The sequence below is a fragment of the Grus americana genome, chromosome 12, assembly GCF_028858705.1.
Source record: "Grus americana isolate bGruAme1 chromosome 12, bGruAme1.mat, whole genome shotgun sequence".
NCBI classification, from domain to species: Eukaryota; Metazoa; Chordata; class Aves; order Gruiformes; family Gruidae; genus Grus; species Grus americana.
Window position 1 is genome coordinate 20606695 of NC_072863.1, and position 25037 is coordinate 20631731.

At 41.7% G+C, this 25037-nt stretch overlaps 1 protein-coding gene across 1 annotated transcript in view; it reads right to left on the reverse strand.

Moving 5' to 3' along the window:
- Positions 1–25037, reverse strand: part of TRPC5 (transient receptor potential cation channel subfamily C member 5) — a 94238-nt gene that overhangs the window by 44085 nt on the left and 25116 nt on the right. The window contains exons 2-3 of the mRNA XM_054839937.1: positions 18781–19179; positions 1697–2218 (exon numbers count right to left, since the gene is read on the reverse strand). Of these exons, the coding sequence (XP_054695912.1) occupies positions 1697–2218; positions 18781–19158 (900 nt within the window). The 5' untranslated portion in view covers positions 19159–19179. The remainder of the gene's footprint in view (positions 1–1696; positions 2219–18780; positions 19180–25037) is intronic.

Consider the following 25037-nt stretch of genomic DNA (forward strand, 5'->3'; position numbering starts at 1 on the left):
CTTGCAGTTTCTTAATGTGAGCATGAGATAAGGGGTAGCCACAGATTTATGCTTGGATGTCAATAGTGAGCCTGAACTGTGACAAGACATGGAAATCAGCAGTGATGTACACCCAGCAGTGCCAGTGGTGTCCTGCCTGCTGAAGCATGTATGGGGATGCAGCATCTATGGCTATCAGGCCAGTAAAAAAAAATAGATTTTCTGTCCCTTCTTAGATTCAAGGAACATTTGACCTGATATACTGTATTACCCTTCTCCAGACTAATTCTTCGCTACTTGTTCGTGTCCCTAAAGCACTTACGGTGTTACCCAACCCTGTCAGCTACAGTAAAAACCACAATGTGACATGAAGGCCAGTGAGCGTGACACTTCAGCCCAGTAAGAGCAGTAAGTGACCACATGGTAGATCCCAGAAAGCTTGAGGCTTCAGCTCCAGCTTGTTGCATCAGGGGGTTGTTACTCAGTAAATGTAACAGACCAAAGGCAAATCTGCATCTTTCACTTCTTGACTATTTTACCTCGGATGACATGCACAGCCATTAAGGGAGGTGGAATGTATCCTACCAGGCTGTCCTCATCTGGAGCAATGCATAAAACAAAGTGTTAAATGTGGAAAAGACAGTGAAGAGAGTAATGTGGCAAGGTTTTCTGCCACTTCTGTCACCCTCCAGACACAGAAGAATGTCATAGACATTGCAATTCAGTTCCTCAACCAAGCAAGCTAAATTCTTCCTTCAGACAACCTGGAACATCACTGGCCAACAGTATTATATCATCTACTACATTCCGTCCAAGTTTGGAAAGAGAAAGAAAATCCAGAGCCAACTAATGAAACTGTTGTCAGCATTCTCCTTGGGTTCATGGCCTTTATTGAATCAACTTATAAATCTCTGGATTTGCAGGGCTTCTGAAAGGCTCTGTGCCCTTTAGCTGAAGTATGTCTTTCCTTCCTGATACTATGGGCAGGAGTTTGAATTTCTGGGAATTGCATCCTAAGGCACAGATTAATCAAGGAGCAAGAATCAACCTGAAGTGTCTCAGGTGTGAAGAAGTATTTGCATGACATGATTCACTTCCTAGCATCACATGAGCATTTTCACCGAACAAAATCGCTGGTAACATAGAGACCCAGGACAGTAAGAGTGCTCTCAATCTCTTGTGCTCTCTTTTGCTGCTGTTGTTTCTCTGGCCCTTATGAGTTAGTGTTGAATGGGTGCTAGGAAGTGTTCAGTGGCTGGAGGGAGTGAATTATATTATTTCCTGCAGTCAAGAACTTCACGAGTCAGGCAACCCCTTCTAGCTTTTGGTTCCTGTATAAAAGCAGCTACTGGGAAAAGCTTTCGGAGCTAGCAAGCCTGGAAATCTCTGAAGACTGTTCTTTGCAGGGGGGTGGGTTACAATGAAATGGGATTCAAGTATCTTTGAAACAGCATCGGTGCCCTAGAAGCCATAACCCACTGCAGCAAGCCCCAGTCCTGTTGCCCTGAACTGTCATCAGATTCACACTGTCGCCGAGGTGCACTGCACCTCCTGGTTTGTGACTAACCCATTTGCACACGGTTCTCCACTCAATCCAAACTCACCCCTGCTGGGTCTCAGCTAGCAACCCTGAACAAACCCATGGAGACTAGAGAAATGAATCATTTTACCCAGTACATGAAGCCTTCACACACCTTCACATTTAGATGACTCTTACCTCTTTCTGGTGATACTTTATTGCTACCTTTAGCTTTGCCAAATCATGACATTTTTGGGGATCCAGCTCTTCGCTTTGATCATCTCTGTGATTTAGAATGATCTCCAATTCTCGGGAACTCCGTGCTTGATCCAAAAGGTCCTTAGCAAAACGCTTGCATTGCTGTGAAAGCTCTTCATATTCAGCCTTGAACTCATTTTCCACTTTGCTGAGCTCCTTCAGCTCCCAGCCCAGTCGGAAAGCCGTCAAGATGGGGTCCTCACTTGATAAGGCAATCAACGAAGGGCTGGCTAAGGCTTTGTAGATGTTCAGCCTTGACCTGGAATGCCTCAGGCTGTCTACCTCTGAACTGGAGACACATTCCACACAGTTGCATCTGATCTGGTGTGGGCGTGGAATTGTTACCCGTCTTTGGACAAGCAGTTTGATGATTTCATAGTTGTTGGTGTGAGCCGCCAGCATTATTGGGGTGATATCTGGAGTGAATTCTGAAAACTGGGTGTCCATCATCAAGGTTGGAACCTATATAAAGGGAGAAATCATAGTCATATTTCATGTGGAACAGCAGAAATCAGATGTCTCTCCTTCACACTTTTGACATGATGTCATAACAAAACAGTTTTTATAACACCCTCTGTTCTTGAAATACTATTGTATCCATGCACACACACACACACTACTATTCTGGCAAAACCATCTTCCCACAAGCCATGCCTGTCTGCCTCCCGGGCAGGAACCTGTGACCATTCATTCCCAGCCTGATGGAAAAGCCAGTCACATCCCCATCTGAATGCTTTATATGTGAACCTGTTCTGAAATGGGTATTGGTTCATATACCAAAAGGTCATCTTCTGTAGGAAAAAAGGAAGACAAAAGGCCCAGGTAATTTCACTAAAAGAAAAAGAAGGCTAGAAAAGAGTGAACACCAACTAGATTTCCGTAACTATCATTATTTGCGTTATATATCTGCATTAGCAGGCCAAGAACCTGCTCGTAGCAGGCCCTATGCAAACCAAACCAAACACAGGTCTGCAGTTGAGCAAAGCTCTTCCTCACCTTTTCCCTACTGTTTTTATTTGAAAATACTTTTCAGTGGAAGGATACATTACATAACTGCCCTCAGAATAGATTTTTTTTAATGGGTTTGAAAAAATTTAAATGTAAAATTAATGAGCCATAGTCCACTACAAATAAGAAACTCCAGGGTGTGCATTATTCAGCTACTGTTGCACTTCTCAAAAGATGAGCTTAATGCACACCCTGTTGTGTCTTATTACTATATGCAGAGTGCAAAATTAGACCAAAATGCTCTTACATCCCAAGCACGCAGTGTGTTTCCATTTGCAGCACAGGCAGCTCTCTTTGTTGTGTGTTAATCATTACTCAAGCATACTGTACTTCGTGTGCCCACCACTCTTGCCCTGGCAGTTGACATCCCGCTGCTCAAGGGGTGATTGCTGGGTTTGGTGAACAGTAGGCCTGCTTCCCCTTGCAAATGTCAAAGGCGTTTCAGAGAAACTATTGTCAGAGAGTCCTAATGACAGGAAACATTACTCAGTCTGTAACAATCCAAAAGTAAAGCAGCGATAAAGTAGCATGAAGTAATCAGTTAGAAATCCTTCTGTAGGATAGACCTAGGACTGGTTGTGAGACAGTCTAAACCTCTGAACACTGAATCTGAGTTCCCTGGGAGTTAAGTGCCTCTATAGCACCAAAGAGCTAAAGACTCCTGGGCTGTGGTTGATTGATAAACCTCTACATAACCCAGGGACAGAATACACAACGTTCTCCCAAAGGCTGGCACCACCCTGAGATGCAGGGTTGTTTACTGGAGCAGGGCTTACTGGGTGCCTAGAGGTAGTTTTGGGAGTAAAACAAGTCTGCTACCCTGGATGTGGCACATGAGGAGTTAAATCTCTGGAAGCCTACAGACACACAGGTGGAAAGAGGCTTTGCTAAGAAGGCTGGTCCCCCCAGAGGCAGTCAGGAGGGAGGGAGCCTATAAATACAGCTCGTGGGGAAAGAGAATGATAGTGAGGATTTGCTGTGGGTCGTGGAGGGCTTGGTGTCTCTTAGCAAGGTTGGATAAATGTATTTTAAGATATCTAGTCACAAGCAGCTGAAAGCAGCTCTCTTTGTAAGGTCTTTGACTTTCTTTCTTTTCTTTTGCTTAGCTCGTTTAGGTAGTTTGTTAAATGTCAAGAGAAAGGTGCAGGTTTTTCTTTTTTCTCTTAGAAGCATTTTTTTTTAAGCCCTGATGCTTGAATAACTGCATTTATCTTTCTTCCCCTCCTTTTTCAGTCAGTCACTGGCTGCTGTATTCTCAGCCTCTGCCTCGGAGGAAGAATGCTTTCCCCCTCTGTCACTCCTATTACTGTCAAGTTTAATCTTGTTTTTCTGTATGGAAGTTATTGTACCCAGGGCTGTGAAAAGGATTTTCAGCTTTACACAGATGAGGTATTTGTGTTGCTCAGAATATGAAATGGCCACTTGGTGACAAGGTAGTTGTGTTACAGGTGGGGATAGTGCTAATCTTGTCTGCTTCCGTCCACTCCTGAAGCTTTCTAAATCTGGATCTAGGGCTTTCAAAATGGTTGCCCTAGGGTTTGGGATCAAGTTGGGGGATCTATCAAGTGATCTCCCATCCCTTATTCTGGCTCATGTCACAAGCCCTCACCCCCAAAATGGAGCACTACTTTGTTAGGTCTCAGGCATGCCTTCCTGGGCAGCTTGCAGCGCTTTCAATTAAGGGATAAGAAGCAAAATGGTGGTGCAGAAACACAGAAGCTCCCAGGGGTCTGGGAGCAGGTCAGTGTAAGGCCCCAAATCGCAGGAGCTAAAGCCTATTTCTGATTCTAGCTGAGCAGCAAAACAAACTGCCAAAACACAGAACAGGAATAGTGCGAATGATGGCTGCTGCAGCCTATTTCTATGCTTGGCTGATCCAAAGACCATGCATTGGCTAAAAATTATGTGTCTTCTGGTGAATATTTTTTGTTGTCTTGCACAGTGCTTTGATAACCTGCATCTTTAACTAGCAAACTGTCTTGTTTTAAAGATGGGGCTATGCAAAGCAAGCCTTTGCTCTGAAGGCTGTATTCTACGTATTATCACTGGAGGGGCAGCAGAGATTACAACAATGCATTGTAATTGCTGATGTTTCTCCTGCACTACTCTGACAGGTTGAGTTCATGTTTAGATCAGCTTCTTCTATGTCTTGGGATAACTTACAGTGATGGAAGCAGAAGAGGAATAAATTATTCTACCCCAAGGGCTCTGCTAAGCTCTTCCAAGGTTATTTTCATTAAGTGACCTGAATAACAAATTCTTTTCCATTAACCTCATCACCTGACACAAGCTGTTAAGCTGAGTCCTTCAGAACCTTATTGTCACTACTTGCATAGGAGCATGTGCCTTGTCCGTATTTCAACTTGGTATTGTTCGCTTAAGAAATTAATGCTACCATTAACAACAAGCAACTGAATGCTCGTTACCATCTTTCTAGACTTAATCTTCATCAAGGTAGGCTGCTTACCACTGAACAATACTGCAGTGAGTGAAAAATCTCTTGTTTAAAAAGGGTATGGAGGGAGAAACAAGCTTAATTCATTAGAGGAGAAGAAAATGGAGGATTAGCTCACATAAAAGCACTGTTTGGTATAGCTAAGCTCTTCTCTGAATGGAAATACAAGTTTTCCAGTAAATAGTGCACTGCTGGAAAGAAGCTCTGGATAGGAAGAGCAGGAATCTCTGCTTACGTTAGTAACTAGTACAGTGTAAAAGGAGCAGAACTACAGAGCAAAAAAAACCAAACCAGCAAACTGGCAATGAAGACCTGATGGCTTTGTTGTGGGTCTTTCAGGAGTTTTACTTTGGACTTAATCTGGTCTGGTATCTGAGTGCCCCTGGAGCACATCCTCTGGTTTAGTGTTGTGCAAAAGCAATCCAGCTCAAGTGCTCTGCAACTGCTCAGCAATGTGAACCAAAGAGCAGTAAATGGGGAGGTTAAGGAGCTAGACCTCAAAAGCGTGCTCCTCAGCCAAACTAAAAGACTAATATGAATGCATCTTTTGCCTTTTACAGACCAAGGAAGCTAATAGCCAGGTTTAAACACTGGAAGATTTCAAAGCAAACTATAGTGTTCCTACAGCATCTGTCATCTACCTATGCATATTAAAAAGGACAATTAGGTGAAAAAAAGCTGTTCTGCAGCAAAGGAACTTGCCAGTCAAGTCCAAAATCTTGAACTCTGAGGAAAGAACTTGGCTCTGCCTAATGAGTATTTGGGGGTGGTTTTCTGTTTATCTCTGCATCTTAATGCTTTTCTGCCCCTCTACATTGACGGTTCTCCTGATTATGGTCTGGTAACCCTACTAGACACTACTAGTCTCCCTTCATGTTCAGATCGCTCCCCAGTGGTCACCTTTATTGGTGCTCACAGCTGCAGTCTCCCCAGATAACCTTCAGTGCTTTAGACCTGAACTGAAAAGACTGTATCTAGAAAGTTATGCAAAGCCTTTCTTAGTTTTGTTAATCTCTAATTGTAAGCTGCTTGGGTCAGAGACAGTCTAAACATGCATCCTGTCTGGCACTGAGAATGCTGCCACTTTTGTTTGAAAATAACTAATAATACTTTTACCTATTACAGGTGGAATTGCCACGTTTTCAAGCCATCTCCATTCCATAAACTAGCACGTCACCTGGACCAGTGTAATAAATTGTAAGTATAACCATGACAAACTGTAAATATATTAATCTGCATTATTTTCAGCTTGCATAACTTTTTGATACAGTTATATGTTATGAAAATTTTCCAATTGCCAAAACAGTGTTTACTAAACAAAACAAACTCATGCAACCTCACTGGAAAACTTCAAACGTAACGCTTATAGAAATGGAAGCCTGGATAACTTATTGAGCAAGGATTTCCTATTTCTAGTTTGTTTTTCTTCATGCAGCCGTATAGGGGAAGTGCATACGCCATGCACAAGCACGGTAACAGGCACAGCCAATTTCTGTCATTCTAAAAGGAAGATTTTGTACTACATCAATTTATCGCGAGGCTCAGCAGTCAAAGGAGCTTTAGCAGTGACTGTGATTTTGTTCAGAATCACAGTCCTGTGGTACTTCTAGCTGCAGCTCTATAAATAGAGAATGAGAGACAGAGTCAGTGTTGCCAGCCTGCAGATCAGCCATGTTACCAGCAAAAGGGTCTGGAAAAATATACATAGTGTGACTGGCATGACCAATTGAATCCTGCTCCTTGCCTGAACCCATAAACAAATTCTTCCATTGACAGAACCCCATGGGCATTTGTTTCCTTATGTGGGACTCTGGGAAAGTGTTACATGCTTCTATAAATTTAAGCATTCATTTTAGGTGATGCGGTGGTGCCGCTTTCAATAACTGAATATCTTAATCAGAGATGCCTTGAGAGATCTTATATCAGTGATGACAGTATCTGTTTTAATGGGGAGGTTGGGTTTTCTCTAAAGAGCAATTAATTGAATGAAATGATGTAATTTGGTTAATGAAATATAATGAACACCACAAACCAATAACAAAAAAGTAATGTACTTTAAGGGCTTTTGTACTGGTTATGAACAAATTTGTAACTCTGGCATAAAGCACGCGTGGTTGTAGATGTACTTTTGGGCAAGCTCTGCTGTTGTTACTGAAGTATTCCAGTGATTTCAATACAGCTGTCCCAGAATATCCAGCTGAAGAAAAGGCTCCTTCTGGTCTAAAATCTGCAGAGTGACTTACATGCTTGTAAAGCCAAATAAAGTCTCTGCGCCTCAGACTTATACTGCAAACCAGAGAAAATTACTACTTTTTTAGTGCCTTGTAGCAAGCCAAATGCTGATACAAGGTTACTAGATGATACATATTAATACTGAAATAGGTATCTTTGAATAAAAAAATTTCATGATATCATACATTACTACTGAAATAATGTGGAAAAATTAGATTTCTGATACTTGTATAACCAAACGTCTTTCTTTGTAACCAAGAAACAAAAGCAAAATATGTTAATCCAGATGCATCTGCTCTAGATTCTTCAAGTTTTAATTTGTCGTCTTATCCATGTGTTTAAAAATGGAGGTAGACCCAAGGGATTAGTTTTCAGAGCTAAACTGAAACCTAGTGCATTTGACAGTGGCAGAACTGCATCAGAGCTTGTGTTCAGTCATGTGTTTAGGAAATGCAGTACAGCCAGAAAGATTGTCAAAAGATGTCACCATTTGTGGTTGATGCTACATAACAACTTCTCTTTTGTTGGGGATTAAAAAAGAGGAATCCAGAGAGAAGCCTTCAGAAGGAAAGGAGTCTGCAAATATGCATTTAAATGGCCTATGGCAACTTACTCCAGACAGAGCACACTCTCCTCTAAGCCACTCTCCTTTCTGATGCAGGTGGAGAAAATAAGATGAGGCACTTGATGATGAAATGAAGAAAGAGTGCAGTCAGTGTGGAGTTTATTCTCCAAATCACAGAGGGACGCTGTTAAAGTGTTTGAACCTCTAGTTTTTAAAGGAAGTGCAGTCTCGAGGTCTGCTTTGCCCTGAATTCCTGTGTCTTGCTCCAGCTAAGAACTACTGAATCCAGCGGGAAGAGGGGCTTGCGACTGCCTACCGTTGTTTAGAGAAGACCGGTGTTGTGCCATGAGCAATTGCACCCTCTCCTGGTTATGACTTCTCATCTGTGTAAGAACGGTTGATTAGTTCATTGTAGTCACAACTTACATGTTATGTCACATTATCTCTACGGTATGACCAACTATCAAATGAATCTTGGTTTTATCATACACTTACGTAGCCTGGGGCTAGCTGAATAATGACACTTATCAAGTTAAAACAAACAAGGGACAAAAGTTCGGCACTGTTACAAATCCAGACACTAATGAAGCTGCTAGAGAAAAAGTGGCATAAGTGACCTGGCTCACAGCATGTTATGGATCTACCAAAGCCTTGCCAAAATGCAGAGATTCCCTGGCTGCTTGCTAGATCTGCTTCCTGAGACCCTCAGATACCAACTCAGGTAGAAGTCTAGTATTGCTGACATGAGAGTAAATGGAATTGTCTCCTGAAGTTTGGATAGGCAGGCTAGTTCATATAAGCCCGAAGGTTTTTTTTCCCCATTTGGAAACATAAAATGCTGATTGTTCATTTTTTTCACTTTTCTTCATTACCATTTTAAGAGTTACTCTGTGATAGGAGCAGCTGTTTGGGGTAAAAATGAAGATTAAACCCTAACAATTTTTAATGTTTTTAAGTTTGGAAATTAATTTTGTTAAAGAGCTTACTTAATCCAGTACAGTAAATTTCTTAACTACACTAAAGGCCTTGGAACGTCACTGCACCTTAGATATTTTTTCATTTTACAGATAAGCTTTCCCCTGACCCCAGAAATGCTGAAACAAAGACAGTCCATGGTTAGCTGGAAATTTGCAGGCTCTATCTTCAAGGTAATCTTTGTTTTATTATGGCTACTATTTTTCTAATATTTTCCAGTATTTATTCTGGGAGGGAAGAGCTGTCCAGCTTTTTAATTCATTTTATCTGGTCTCTGTATTTTCAATTCTGACTTAGTGGTAATAAGGACAAGATGTGCTAATATAGGCTAATAATCATGCTATCTATAGCCTTTTATGTCATCTTTGTACATAAAATGTCCCTATTTCCTGTAATTTATTACTGCGTGTGGATGAGAGATGTTTCATTAAGTTTAGGTGAGGTAATATGTTGCTAACAGGGCTTGAAAAGGGATGGCTTTTTGCTTGGGAGAGATGGGGTTGTGTTCCTATTCAATCACATTCCTTTAAAAAAAAAAAAAAATCAGATTTGATCATAAGACAGCATCACAGAGAGGAGCGACTGCATCTGGTGCCAGCCTAGTGCTGTATGATGTTGCACAAAAGACATCTTGATGCTCACAAAGCAGGAGGCTGCGCTTCTCTGCATTTTGACTATTAAGCTGTGCTTTTGGCATTGTTATTATACTAAACAAGAAGACACTGTGGCTTCCGAAAAGACCTCAGAGTTTGTGATAGCAAAGAAATGACAATCTAGACAGGTGGCAGAGTCTCACGTGAGAATAAAATCTGTGTGGTTGTGATCTTTCTTTATTACCACTTAGGCAGTGACTTCCTTTGTTATTTCTAATGCTAGGTAGTTCAAAGCATCTAGCTAATAATATGCTCCTTGTGCTTTGGAGACTGCCTCTAACTCATCATCTGTCTGCCTGAAGAGTATTTAAGTGGAGCACACAAGCCCTCTCGCACTGCCATGAATTAAGTACCAAGGATGCACATGACTCTGAGCCTCTCGCAGGCTTGAGCGGTTTTCCAACATGTGCTCCCAAGGCAATGACATAGCGTGGACCTTGGATTACAGCGTTCCCTCACTGTAACAATGCCAAGAGGTGCAGGGAAAATATTGTTCTCAGTGAATGCATTTTTGATTCCCCTCTGTCCCTTGTTGTCATCAAAAGACTGCCCATCAGAGGGATAAACAAGCCATAAAGGTGCCATTCTACTTTGCAAACCCAAGCACAGTTCTATTCATAGAATCATAGAATCATTTTGCTTGGAAAACACCTTTAAGATCATCAAGTCCAACCACTAAACCATGTCCCCAAGCACCACATCTGTGTGTCTTTTAAATACCTCCCGGGATGGTGACTCAGCCGCTCTCCTGGGCAGCCTGTTCCAGTGCTTGATAACTGTTTCGGTGAAGAAAATTCAACAGCCAGATAAGGACTAGGGGACTCTTACTAATCCTGCAGTTCTTTATAGATCCCAGAGCTTTGTTTTCGGAGGAGCCTGTATGTTCAATTTCCCCATACAAAGAAGCTTTCCTTGGAAAATGTGTTGCAACTATTGCATCAGGCAGAGTCTCCTGATTATTTGTATCAGTGAATCTAGATAGCCGCGTCAAAAGTCCTTTCTGGGTTTCAGAAGTTGTACAGACCAGATGCAAAAAACATGTGTTGTGTGATGTTCAGGGCCTGATGTAAGGGAGCAGCTAATACTGTAATTGGGGCTTTCGAGCAAAGGGTGCTGAGTAAACTAGACACATTCACAGATGCTGGGTAGGTAATGAAATATGGGTTTTTGAAACTTAACAACTTAATCGACAGATATATAGAGAGATCAAAATTTACTTATGTAGGAACATAAACAGGATTTTTGTCCCCTACAAATTGTTACAGGCAGTCCACCCAGCATGCGCCCATCACTCCCAACTGAAAATGCACTGTATGGTGTGCCAAACACAGGCAAATGCTAAGATCGCTCCCACAAATTAATAAAGATAATTCCCTGGGAAGCATTCATATAACAGCGCATTCCCGACTTCTCCACCTGTCTATATGTTAAATGACAAGCATGACGTGTTTGTGCATGCTGTGATGCAGTTCTTGGCCTGACCCCACCAGCTCTCCTCGGAACTAATAGACTTCATGTTGGCCCAGAAGAAGGAGCCAGTGACTTATTTGCCGCTGTCATGTCTGGTAGCTGACACTGCAGCCTATGAACCCTAGCCCTGATGCTACTTGTTAGGTCTATGCGATACATCACCCGAGTTCTTCGTTTTGCCTCACACCTCCTCATAGATTTAAGATTATTTGGAGAGGAAGGCAGTGAGAAGAGAGGAAAGAAATTCCCAGTTAAATGTAATCATTAACTGAAGTGGTCTTTGATTTCTCTGTTGTTTAGTTTAATTAGATGGAATTCATTTCGAAGGCAGTCGCCAGTGTCAAAGGCATGTTAACTATAGCTGTGAATTATTACTGCATCAATAAAAATAATGAAAAGCTTGGATGCTAGCAGAGCCATTAGGCTTTGGAGCAGTAACAGCTAGTTTTCTGTTTTCAGACACAATCTTTCTTCCTTATTGTGCCTTTCAAATATTTTTATACCGAGAACTTGCGGCCAGTTTTTCTCAGCTGCTTCTATTCTTCAGAACCTGCTCTTGCTCAGAGTGTATCTAACAAGGTTCAGCCTTCCCTTTTCACTTTGGACCTCTCATATTAACATGGAAATGGCTGGTTTGAGTCATAGCGAAGGGCACAGTATCTGTACTGAGTCATACCAATCAGCCTGTTACCCTGTTACAGTGCTCAATAGCAAGAACTCAATGAGAACAGGTCATGCCTATGGACTTGCTTGATACAGATGCCCAGGTTTCAGCAACACCTTTCTGAATTAGCTGAACTTTTTAAACTCAAAGAACACCACAAATACTGCTGGTATGCAATGGTTAACACTGCAGAAGCACTGCATAGATCTGCATGCACTTTGGGCTAGCTTTGATCACTTTGTTGTACTTCACACCTTTGTAACGTTCCACCCTTGCTGGCACTGGCCTTGTCCATGATGTTCCAGAAAAAGGCAGTGCATGCACCCAGAACAGCTATTACCACACATAAGCAAGACTTCTTTGATCAGCCTGTATGTGAGCTATCTCCCCGCATCCATCCTCAGCTTATAGGTTTGGAGTTAGTGCTGCAAGGCTTAGCAATTTTAGCTGGGAAGTCCACAAGACTCTCCTTCACCTCTAAAAGAAACGTTAGCCTTTTACTGAAGGAGACAGGATAACGTTTCTCACAGATACAAACCCCAGATCCTCTGGTCCTGCCGCTGGGTACCTCTGTGCGCTTTGCCTGCAGGTGAGACAGATCCACAGTACCTACTTCAGCCAGGGCATGATGAACACCAGCTGCTTCTAAAATTCTTGTCTAATTGCCTGCAGAATCTACCTTTTATGTCATGAGATATCTGACAACTGATCTGCTTCCTTTGACTTAAAAAGTCCTGTCAGTGACAGCACTAGGCTGACAATGCTAGCAATGAGCTTATACATCTAATAAGTATCAGCAAGTCTGCAGAAATCAAGGGCCGTTGGTGGTAAGAGCTAAACTTTGCACTGGACTCTGCATACAGGACTAAGAACCTTATATGAGGAGGAAAATTAAGCTAAACCACATTGTATCAAATAAGTTACTGGATTTGGGCAAGAATAAAATGGTTTAATGCAACATATAACTTCTGGTTCACAAAAGATTGTCTCTAGGCTGTTGATCTATGATATTTACACAAAGATTAAGGCAGATTTTCACTCATCAGCTCATCTGAAAGAAGATTTTTGAGGTTAAATTTTAAGTGCGCTAATACTATCAAGTGCAGCAACCTTCCACCAGCCGGTATCTGAGGATTACCAACTAAGACTGAAAACTTGCATTTTATTCTCTATAGTTTCCTCTTGACAACATATTCTGCCAGGATTTTTTTCTGTAAAGCTCCGTCTTTCGGAAGACACATGGATAGGTATCTGTTGAGATCTCATTGATTCAGAAGGCCTTTGGACCGTCGAAACAAACTGAATCACAGTCATAAATACTGAGATCCCTTTTCTTTTTATTCTCATTATTGAGGAATTGCATTTGTAGTCCCATCTGTGAACCAGATTAATTTGGAGCCATCTGCCATGAGCAAATTGCTAATTTTGGCAGATACCAGAGAGATGCTAGTATCATCCCTATGTAAACATTTGATGTCAGCTCTGATTGTTGTGAAGAAAACAGCTACCCGTAAAGGTGCTTATGGCTACACCATGAACATGTAGTAATTCAGATGACTTATTACAGCTTCTTAAAGAACGGAAGGAGGGCTCCGCAGTCAGCACAGACGGTGCCTGGTGCATTGCAAACACATCCACTGTAGCAAGGCAAAAAAATGATGCGTGATCTGTGCAAACTGAGCGCGCTATCCTGTGAGCTGTGATGCATGTTCAGTGGAGAACGGGGACCACTTCACAGAATTCACACAAGAGGCTATTAAGAAAATGCCCCTGAATACCTCAAAGGGAAAATTTGTACTGATTTCAGTGGGCTTCAAAATGTCTGGAAATACAACTATTACTAAGGATAAACTGAAAGTGAATCAAATATGAAGGAAAATGTGAATTTTCAGATATATATTTCCTGTACTTTGCTGGTCCAGTTTAGGTGCAGACTCCAGCCTGGCTGAAAATATAACCCACTGTATTGATGTTTGTATAGTAAAAAAAGTTTCTGATAGGACTTTAAGAAAAAAAATGCCCAAACTCAAAGATCGAATAAGTTAGGAGACAGAAGATTTTACTGGAGAAGAGAGTTTGTTCAACAGGCTTCATATATACATTCCCTTGCTCCTACAGTAGTAGTGAATCAAAAAAATGAAAGAAATATTTTCAAGTTCCCTGTTAATTCCAACCCCATAGGACCCCCCCAGCCAGATCTCTGATTTTGATGTGTACCTAGAGAATAGTACAAAAAGTCTTGTTTTGCCCTTGTATGTATTGGACCTGTCCTGTGCACAGACAGCTTTGGAGTTTAATATTCCTACCCCAAAATCAATGAGCCACCTGATTCAATAAGCCTGGGCCAAAATCAATACTGCATGTGTGTGCACTGATTTTTACAATTTCTAACCAAGCCCTGCTCTTTCTGATGATTATTCAGTGGTTTGTCGTCTTATTTAAATAACTTGACACTCATAGTGTGGAAGACCTGAGTATGGATTGCCATGCCAAGCAGTCTGCAGTACGCGTATACTCCTCCTCTGCCACTATGCAGTATGTCCCAAAAAAGCAAACAATAACTATCAAAGCACCAGCTTAGGCTCACTTTTATTTCCTGGAAAATACATATTCACTGACTACAAATCTCTGCAGGAAAAGCAACACTTGCATACCCTCCAGGTTCCATGAATATTAGTTTGTTTTGATGTTCCTCTTAATATTCATGAATAGGCTGCTTGCTTTCCAAATGTCTGTCATTTATTTGGGGAAAAACAAACTATCCTATGATTTAAATGACCAATCGGCAATACAAAGTGACTGGCCAAAGCGAACTATGGTTTAAAAACAAAAGCTCGGAGGATTAATTGGACTGAATTATGTAACATTTGGAAATTACAAGTGAACCTGTAAAAATCACAGAACTAGAAAAGTTCTTTTGTTGCTTAATCTATTTTGAGTAGATAATTGAATTTTCTTTTATTTCCCTGAGAATTCAGCTCTTAGTGCTGAGCCAGGTGCAGACCATGACCTGCTGGTCAGCAAAGGTCCCGCCTATGCTGCAGTGGGTGTGCAGGGCTGTTGCAGCCTGCAGCACCACATGCTCTGTGTGGAGGCATCTTCCATCGCCTCTGGACCACAACTTGCACACCAACAGTAAAATAAAAAAAAGAGAGTGCACCTCAGAACGTGGTGTGGCACATTTGAGGAGAGGTTAGCTCTGATCTGAAGAAGAGAATGAGTCCTTTAAAGCCTGGGCTTTACTCTTTGCTGGGAGCGAAGCACACCGGCACGCCTCTATGGTCTTCCCATGGTAGCAAAAGACACTTGCACCATGATGACTCTCTCACTGAACCCAAAATCTCCCACAGGTGACAGTATCTTTCAAAGCAGCTGTAACATTATTAGCCACAGAGTTATTCTGGCTGTAACTGGTGATGTCTTCTCCTCAGCTTTACCAAGAGACTCACAGAGCAGTATGCAAAAACGTGGCTGTAAGTTGTCAGGACTGGGCAGAACAGATTTGAGGAGAAATGTTAAGTTCTTAAAATAGCCCGTGAACCTTGCTTGGAGGTAAACCTAAAAGGAAGTACATCTACTCAAACACATCACTGTCCAGCACACTCATCTATCATGTGCTTTGTAGCAGCCTTTAGAGAGAGGTGGTTCATGCTGCTGGCTCTCATGGGCTCCACATGTAAACAGTCATTTCTTCATCTCCCAAGGCACCCCTTGCATGCACAGCTGCAGTGCAGGAGAAGCGTGTTGTTATAGTTACTGGCTACTACTTACCCCTGCCATTGTCATGGTATTTTCAGTAAATGGTGCTTAAACAGCAATCTAGCAAAGGTTTGCTGAATAATGACTGCCTGTGTTCACTTAATAACAGGACACAAGCGTCTCTGCTGCCCAGTCTCTTCATCCATTTCTCCCTGTCCCTTACATCACAAATGAGATCCCGATTCTCTTACATAAGCAACACTACAAAGGTCACTTCTTACATTTGATTTTTTTTTTTATTTCTGCTCCCTGGAAAGGCCATCATACAGGGGAAAAGCAGAGCTCTTCCCTCAGGCAGTGCTCAAGCGACAGGTATGGAGCGCCCAGAACACATCACCTTTTAAAGCCTCTGGGGCTGGTGAGCAGAACTGCTTCGCAGGTCAAGTCTGTAAGGGGCCCCAGTTTTCTGCCTTGTTTTGGGTGTATCTTTTGCTAACTAGATATAGTCACTGTAACCCCACGAGAGGCTAGTATAATGCAACCTGTAACATTTTCGGTCAGGATTGTGGTATGGTGATAAGGTTGTAGGAATGAGCGAAGAGACATGCCCATAAAATGGATTATGCTGAATGTTGCTACTCAGCTGCTTTTGAGATGCAAAGACAACAATTAACTGAGCTGACGTGAACAGACGCAAATAGGAACAGCTCTTCATGCCTGGCAGTTAGAGAAACACGACTTTGGTGTAGAGTAAATAATCTCTCAGAGGCAGACAGCAGGAAAATGGGAACTAACAGGTTTTCACAGACCCCAGACTCAGATGAATGAAGGCGATGTATTGAACAGTTAAGAGAGAGCAATCAGAAGATGCTTCTTCTGCACCTTTGCCTGGAGCGTGGCAAAGATAAACTAATTTCCCCTAACTGGAAACAGGCTGCTACACGTGAGTCAAGGAGCTGCCTTCACACAGGTTTGTTCAGGCAAACTGAACCTTGTGCGTGAACATTTAATTAATAGATTATACTAAACCTTATATATAAGAAGTGCTGTGACACTACCTTACAAATTTCTCAGCCAGACAGAAACCGTTCCATGAAGTGTGAATTTTTGTTACTACTCAACCAAAAAGCAGGTTTTCTATATGTTTTAGAACATAAAAGTAGCTGATTAGGACAAAGCTATGCTACTCTGATTTATCAGGTCCTTTTTGTGAAAGCAATTAGGTATGGGATTCCCAAAGGACTTTCTGAGAAAGGGTCCAGCAAAGATAATTACTGAACATATATCAGTACTGCTGCGGAATTAGCATCAGGAACTTGTGTTCAGAAACCTCTCCTATATTAGATTTGACAAGCTAACCAACTTTATCCCAACTTTGCTTAACTAAGCACTTCTTTCCATTTAATGTTATATCACTATACATGAAATAAATGTTAATTACCATCACTGCATGGACAGTCAGTGAAACTGCTGAAATGGAAATCTGGTCCTGCAGCCCGCTACCAGCAAACACTTCCTGCAGTCTACAGAAGAGCCTGAACCACAGCCCGGGAAGTTAATCCCAGTTTGTACATAGGATCTTGCATCAAGCCAATACTAGTCTAAAACATACTGATGAAATCTGGTCTTGTAACAAACCTTGTAAATAAAGCTGAAACTGGCACTGCATCTTTTCTCCCACACACGTTCTCCTTCAAGTTGTAAACTTCGCAGCAGATAGATACAAACCTAGCTACAGAAGGGTAGCTGCACACCAGCGTAGAGATAAAGAAAAAAGAAACAGACCTACTATGAAATGTATCCCTGAACTAGAGACGTTGGAGCTGAATTTCAGCTGCAATAAATCAACCTTATTTCATGGACCTCTGTCCAGTTAAGCCAGCAAGGCTGTGAATTTGAGTTTTGGTATTCAAGAGATCTTACAGAAATCCACATGAATCCCATCACTTGCTTTCTGTGACATTTCAGGAGAAACTTGTCATAAACCTGCAATAATTCTAACAGTTCCTCATGCTACTGAAAAAAACTTTTCTGCTATTTTCTGTCCTGTTGGCCTATGGGATGGTCAAACTTTTTAGAAGACCAAGAGAAAAATGGCTCATTCTTCATGTATGGGCCATATTTTGCTGCTTACATTTTGTCAAACTAAAACCTAGTACTAATATTTCAGTTTTTAGATCTGATAGAAGAGATTCTTCATCTCTCTAGGGCTTAAACCACACATTAGAATCACATCGCTACAGTATGCAGAATGCTGCCATTTCTAAATATTAATCTGAGCTCTCCTGAATGTTGTCAGGCTTGATCCTTACTGTTTGCTTTGGCTACATAAAATTACTATTGAACAACTATGTACTAAGGGGCCTATCCAGTGAAAACATTTTCTTCTGTGATTGACTGGTATTAACAATTTTCTTCTTTCACACACAGAGGGATGTGTTCAAGTAGACTTCAAAATGAGGCTTGATATATAAGAATTATCCAAGTTTTGAATGTTCCTTGCTAAGCAGTGAACATGCAAAAATTGTCAGTGGTCAGTAATGTGTATCAACTATTCTAGTTATTGGCAGCAGTACTTGCAAATGAAAAGAAGCAGAAAGAAAAAGAAACGTCAGGGACAGTGTGATATGTGACACTTGAAGTGACAGGATTCAGACTGTGGTTTTTCACAAAGATCCTTATGTAACTTACTGATGGCTTTGTAGCTAAGGATCCTTCCTACAAGTCATAGTTGTTCATTGCTCAGATATATAGCAGCTTAGCTCATGCTGTAACATTATGTACTGCCTCAGCATTTCTGAACTAGAGCTCTCTGGAGATGGGGACCAAGATGATATGTCTGTACTATAGCTAAGTACTGAAACCTAGCAGACTGCTTGCTTGCTTACAGTTATTTATAAGCTTGTATGTTTTCAGGATTTGCTTATGAAAAGCAATTCCACTTAATATCAGTACAACAGCATGGCAATAGTTCATATTTATAGATTGTAATATAATTTCAGACAGCCCCAAATTCCTTTACAAAGTGCGAGCCTATAAATCAACCTATAAATCAGTATGTTCACAAACACTGTAAGACTGAAAAGAACACTGAGTGAAACTGAAAATGCTGAGTATTTGAGTCAGGCAGAACATGTTTGCTCAGACTGGCAAGTTGTCATCCAAATAGGACTGTCCACACCTACTCTGGGCCTTTAAAGCAATGGAGCTACATTAAGGATTTTGGTTTATGACCCCTCTGTGCAGTACCACTTTCCTAAGGCAGGATAATAGCTTCAAACTGAAGTGGAACACTCAACTAACCTGTTTTTCACCACTCGGCTTCCTGTAATTCAGCAGCAGCTCCACAGCTCCCACCACCTCTTTCCGTATTGCATACAGCAGAGCGTCTCCCACATACACACTGTGGCTCAAAAGCAACTCCATGATCTCCAGATTTTCATTCTCTATGGCTATTAAAAGGGCACTGCGACCAAGAGGATCCATACAGTTAATGTTGATGTTGTAGTAGATCTCTGCCTCTTGCAAGGCATGTTTCACACTGGCATAGTCCCCCTTCTCCACAGCGTTGAGGTAGGCCTTCTCTTCCGCTGAGAGCTCTGCCTCCGCTCGCACGATCTGTAATGGGATCCGATCTCTGTACGGTGAATAGTTTACCTTTTTGTAGTATAGCTGGGCCATTGTTCATAGTGACCGGGCAACCTGTGGGGGAAGAAGAAGCATGCATAAGTGACAAAACAGATGAGCAATCCCTATCTGTTCCTCACAAGGGACAAGTTTCAAAAGGTCCGTCGCAGTAAAACCTTCCGATCCCTTTTTAAGCTGCTTTATTCTCAACGCGGTGACTGTAACACCCCCTGAGCAACCTTACGTTGAAAGGCTACCTAAAAAAATAAAGGTTACAGTACTGCTTAGAAGAGGTACGCAGAATAACAGACACTCAGTATATTTTTAAATCTGGTTTAACTATGCCATTGATTTCTTTTATCTGGTCAGAAGCATGATCTTGTTGTTTATGGATAATCTATCACATGTGCAGATAGATGGATTTCTCATCTTTGCTTTATTTCCCACTCAATGCCCCTCCTTTTTCACTGCTGAGCCAGGTCCTCAGTATCTCTGAACTGTCAGTGATGGGAGCTGCTGATATACACCCAGCTATTTACAGTAATAAGATTTATTTTGATTATTTTTGCTGCTTCTTCTCTGCTTCCATCTCTTAAAATAGGTTTTTATTTTTCCCTAATGTTTACTCTTTGACTAGGTCACAGTTTCATTTTTAAAGCTTGTATGCTTTTAAATGTATTTTCTTATTCTCCTCAGGCTGCTATAGAAGGTCACCACTCTTACTCTCCAGAGCCAGTGATGTTGTTTATGGTCTAGGAAAACGAGAAGTAAATCCTGCCCCAGAACAAGTGTAGCAAACTGAATGAATTACTGTTCCTTCCCATGGCTCAGAGAGCCTGCCAGGTGACTGAATCAGTCGTAGGAAACATGGGCTGGACAGGTATTCACTCATAAGGAAAAAAGGAGCTATGCTTATCTACCTCCGTTTGGCATCGATAAACCACACCAAATCAGGACCATGGGACACCAGCAGCTATAACTAATTGATGACTTACTCCCATCTCCTTGCCCAAAGCTCAGTTGCTTCCTGCAGCAAATTACCCAGAGGTTTGTTCCATTTTAGTGCCCTATCCAGGGGAAAGAGGAGGTTTTGATAAAGAGATAATGAGAAGGAGCATCTTGTGGTTCAGGTGCCGAACTGGGAGTGAGATGCCATGGGTTCTGTTTTTACCATCCCACTGCATGCCATAAGGCAAACGTGTTCAGCAGAGCCAATTTGCATTTTGCCTTCAGCTCCAGTGTAATGGGCCTGGTGCAGCGGGAGTGGGTGGATCTGAGCTCCAGCCCAGCTGACACTGCAAAATAGTGGGTGGTTGTAGCATACAGCGAAGTTACATCTGCGAATTTCCTAGGGAGGCAGAGATCTGTAACGAGTTTGGCATCTCAAAAAATGTGCTCTCTTAGCATCCTGGTTTCCAACCAGTACGAGAAAAGTTTTTGTTTGTTACATTTCCAGAGTTACAGCTCTCTGCACATATGCTTCAACCTGAAGACACACACAAAGGCGTTAGAGGCAAAAGGACCTATGGTCTGAACAGAAGCCATCGTAAATATATTGGCTTATTTTCTACTGCAACGTTATGCCACTAAAGCTTTTAGAACTAAGGAACAATCTCGAGTAACTTAGGAGCTTGAAGTCTCAATAAACTACATGTATAACCAACTACTCCGATTTTCAAAAGGACTAAGGATCACAGATCATTTTTCAAATTTTGTTTTTGAAAATGTTATCCCTGCAGGGTCCAGCCAATTCCCACTGAAATACTGACAAGACACAAAAGGATGCAGAACAAGTCTGATAACAAGCATGGACCAAAGAGATCTTTGGGAAAGTAAGGCTAAGCCCAAATGGGAAGGGAAATTTTGTCCTTGTGTGACAATCATCTGGCTCACAGGAGGAGGAAACACCAACCGGTGGCAGAGGACAGTAGCTACCGTGTGGAAGTCTCCAGGGAGAATCTGCTGGCTCCAAAAAACTGAGGGATTCTGATGACAAGCGCAGCTGCTAAAGTGGAACTGGGTATTTTTCACTGCTCTTCAGTTTAATTGAATATTTTGTAGATGGTGAGTAACATTTGCAATGAGTTATAACAAATGTCACCTTATGAAACATCATGCCAGAATTGGATCCTTTTCCTTTCCAACCATTTTGTAGAAAGAAAAGAAAGCTTCAGATATCTTAACTTCTCAGTGAGATCTCATCCGCCAGTACAACCCCAGTCCAAGAAAGCAGTTAGTTAATACTTCAAGCACATAAGAAGCTGCAATAAAACCAAACAGGAAAGACTCACAAAATTATTGATTTGCCCTGAATTCTCATGCCGCCATCTACATAGCCTAACACACACTGCTGACTGGGTTTGGAAATGATAGCATGCAGTATCAAAATAAATATATGTCTGCCTGGATTACATGGAAGATTTCAGCAGATGTGGATGGAACAAATGAGCCCAAGGATCACCGCTCTCTAGCTGTCGCTTCCCAACACCACCAATCTCCTGGAGTGGTACTGTCTCCTGCTTAACAATTAAAAAATGACAAAAATATTGATGAAATCCAGGTAAGAAAAGGGGTAGGCAATTCATACGTGCCTAGAGAGTAGAAACAATGAAGTACTTGAAAGGTAGCGAAAATAGAAACATAGTCACATTAAAATTTTGGAATCTGTGCAGAGAGCCTGAAAATGCACGTTTTCCATATGAATTCTCTTCACAGAGAGGCATTTTCTGCTACTTGAGTTAATATCTGGGGCAAGAAAAGTTTTTTCCAGTCTATGCCTGATTGCAGATGCATCAGACAATATCCAATGACTGGCTAATGCAATGGTGATACCTGCAGCACAAACAGGTGTAGAAGAACTAAGAGAAGCACGTAACAAACTACACAAGGAGAAGAGGACTTACCACTCCATTTGGACTCTGCCACCTCTCTCCATTCGAGTCGCCCTTCTCCCCGAACTGTTAGTCAAAATCTTCAAGCCATTTCAGCCTGATACCACTGCTATGTTGCCTGGCACAGAAATGAGAGCTTTAGCCCTTGAAAAGCAGCCATACCTGGCAGAAACCGCTTGACTGGTTTGGGGAAGGAAGGTTTCCAGCCACGTTCCTTTGTCTAATAGCATAAAATGGTTTTTCTATCCCTGCAAAAATGTCTCTGCATCTTCCAACACTCAGTTCAGACGTATCTATCCCTTGCACCAACAGGGCCGCTTTTTCACTCTGAGGAGTGAAATGGCATCACAGCTGCCACAGGTGGGTTTGCTGGGATCTCCTGCTGCCTGCTTTTGGACTGGACTCTTAGGAAGGACATATTACAATCACAAGGGAATGATATTACTTCAGTTGAGGGCTGAGGCTCTAAGAAGTGGCTTTATACATGTCACCATCTGTAAGAAATCTACAGTCAGCACTCTCTACAGACACTGCACTGTCCTCAACACCCTTGCGTTGTCTCCCACCCTGGATCATGACTTGGTACCAAATGATCAGCTCATCATACTGATGTATCACGCCCAGGTGAAGCAGAGATCGCTTCAGCACCAAGGGGAAGAAGACAACAGAAAGAACGAAAATTAGCTTTCCTTTCAAATGTTTCTTGTTGGAGAGAGAACATCATGAAAATTGCACGAAGTTGAGAGTGATGTGTGGTAGCACGGGAAAAGGCGGGGGGGCAGCCTGAGAGATGTGTGAGCAGTGAGGAGAGGGCAAGGAGAAAGAAGAGCAGAGGGGAAGCACTGAATAGCAGCCATTAGTTAGAGACGTGGTTAATGAAGACAGACAGGCAAAGGTCACTCGGCAGCACCGCCTTTTGCCACTAAAAATTTCATGAGTTTTCACTAGAAATTATTTTAGGATCTGTTAGCAGTTGAACCATCCCTCATTTCCCACTTGACGCGCACAACACACTCCCACATGCCACTGTCTCATGGGAATCAGAATGACCCCTATGAAATGGGGTGATATAACTGAAAGGGTGGGAGCCAGTGCCAGTTTATATCCGTGTAGTCACTAGGCCCATTATAAAATAGGACCTTGCTGGCCTTTATTTGCTTTTATTATCATCTGACTTTTCATGATGCTGATTAAGAGGTGGAAAAGTGCCACTGCTCCTCATTGCTGAGCTCCCTGTGTAATGGAGGCAGCAGAGACCTGAAGGGTATTGAATTTAGATGCTGGAGCTCATCGCTCCCAGATGATGTGAGCATCTGATTACCTGAGGAACAAATCAAACACTGCATCTTGAACACAAGATCAATAGACAAGAGCTACCTTTCCCACTTGATGGGACTCAGCACGAGCAGCCAACTCACACCGCACATTAGAGCAGACAACAAAACACCCCATCTGCCAAGTTGCAAATAGAGCGGCTGGTTGTTCCCTCCTACTGGAGATTCACTCTGACACATGTTGGCAAAACTGTGTGTGTGGCTTTAAATGTCACTACATCTTCTCTCTCGAATCTGCAGAAGGGTTTATGTGCTGGAAAGCCTGCCTGTATTTGCTAGTTGTATTGGCCCAATAAAAGAACTGATCTCTTGCAACACATCTTACTTTGCTGCTTCCCTCTGTCCTTCTCTCCAAGGCTATTTTTTCTTTTTAGTATTTCAGGGAGAGTATTTTCCTCATTTTGCATTTCTAATCTGGACTTCAGGTCTGGAAATCATGGACCATAACTGCTAAAATGGCCTGACTCTTTCATCATGCTCAGAGGCTGTGTGCTCAGTAATATTGATCTTTTTTAAAAAGGTTATAAACCTAAGTTATGAAACAGTCCAGAAGGGCCACTTAGGTAAATAATATTACATGTAGTTAATGGACCAATTGAATCTGTGATTGGATCCTTCTTTTAAGTGCTCTAGATCTTATTTACTAACAATGCCTGACTGAGCTTATACCTCCCACAGTTTGAGGAAATAAAACTGACCTTGTAACATTCCGCAATTCTTTTCCTTCTGCAAAGATACCCTCTTGTTCCAGAAAATTGCTTTTTCCATGGAGTTCAGTGGGAACTGGATTGCAATGCTGTCTCACTGTTTCTCATGATGTCTCTGCATCACACTCACCACCTTTTTGGTCAGAAGCAGAATTTTTTCTTGATGCACTACTGAATAAATGTACAATCTCAGAAATATTTTAAAATTATAAAATTGCAGTGACCTTCTAGTGTATATGGCTGTGTAAATTCCATTCAGCAAAGGCCCCATGATCTCAGAAACTTTATATTCAGCTCATAAGTTATATAAGATATATCATTCCCCTGGAATAAGTACTTTCCAAAACTTGCAGGGTTGCAGCACAACACAAAAATGAGAAACCGACAGCTAATAAAATTGGAGATGAGTAATCTAGTTTCCCTGCCCAAGATGAGTGAAAGGGAGAGCACTAATAGAGTATGTGATAAAAATGCAAGGCTGCAGTCATTCATGATTTACATTGGAGGATATGTCCTTAAAAGATGCAGAGAAAAATTCTTATTAGAATGTTTTTCACTCATCATCACTTCAGGCATAGTTAAGAATACATACAGTCACTGGGGTACTGCATGTAACCTTCTAATCTGGGAAGTGTTTGTAAAAGAAGACAACCTCAAACTTCAGATTATAAATTTACAGAAGCCCAAAGAAAATTCTTTGCCAGTAACTCAAAATGTCATAATTTGACTCAAGTCCCAGCTGCAATTCTTAACTTCCTGGGGAGGGTGACAATTATCAAAGATATATATGTTTGATTTGGAAAGGCCAGCTCTTTGGTATAATTTTCTTCCGCTGTATAATCAATTGATGAATCATGACCAACTGCATATGGGGATATATATATATATGTATATATAAAAATATCATTACAAAAGATATCGCATATGTAGTATGCTTGGAGATACTGTTGAGCTTAAGAAAGTACCTGTTCCTCTCTGAGCAATCAGTGGTCCTAACTAAA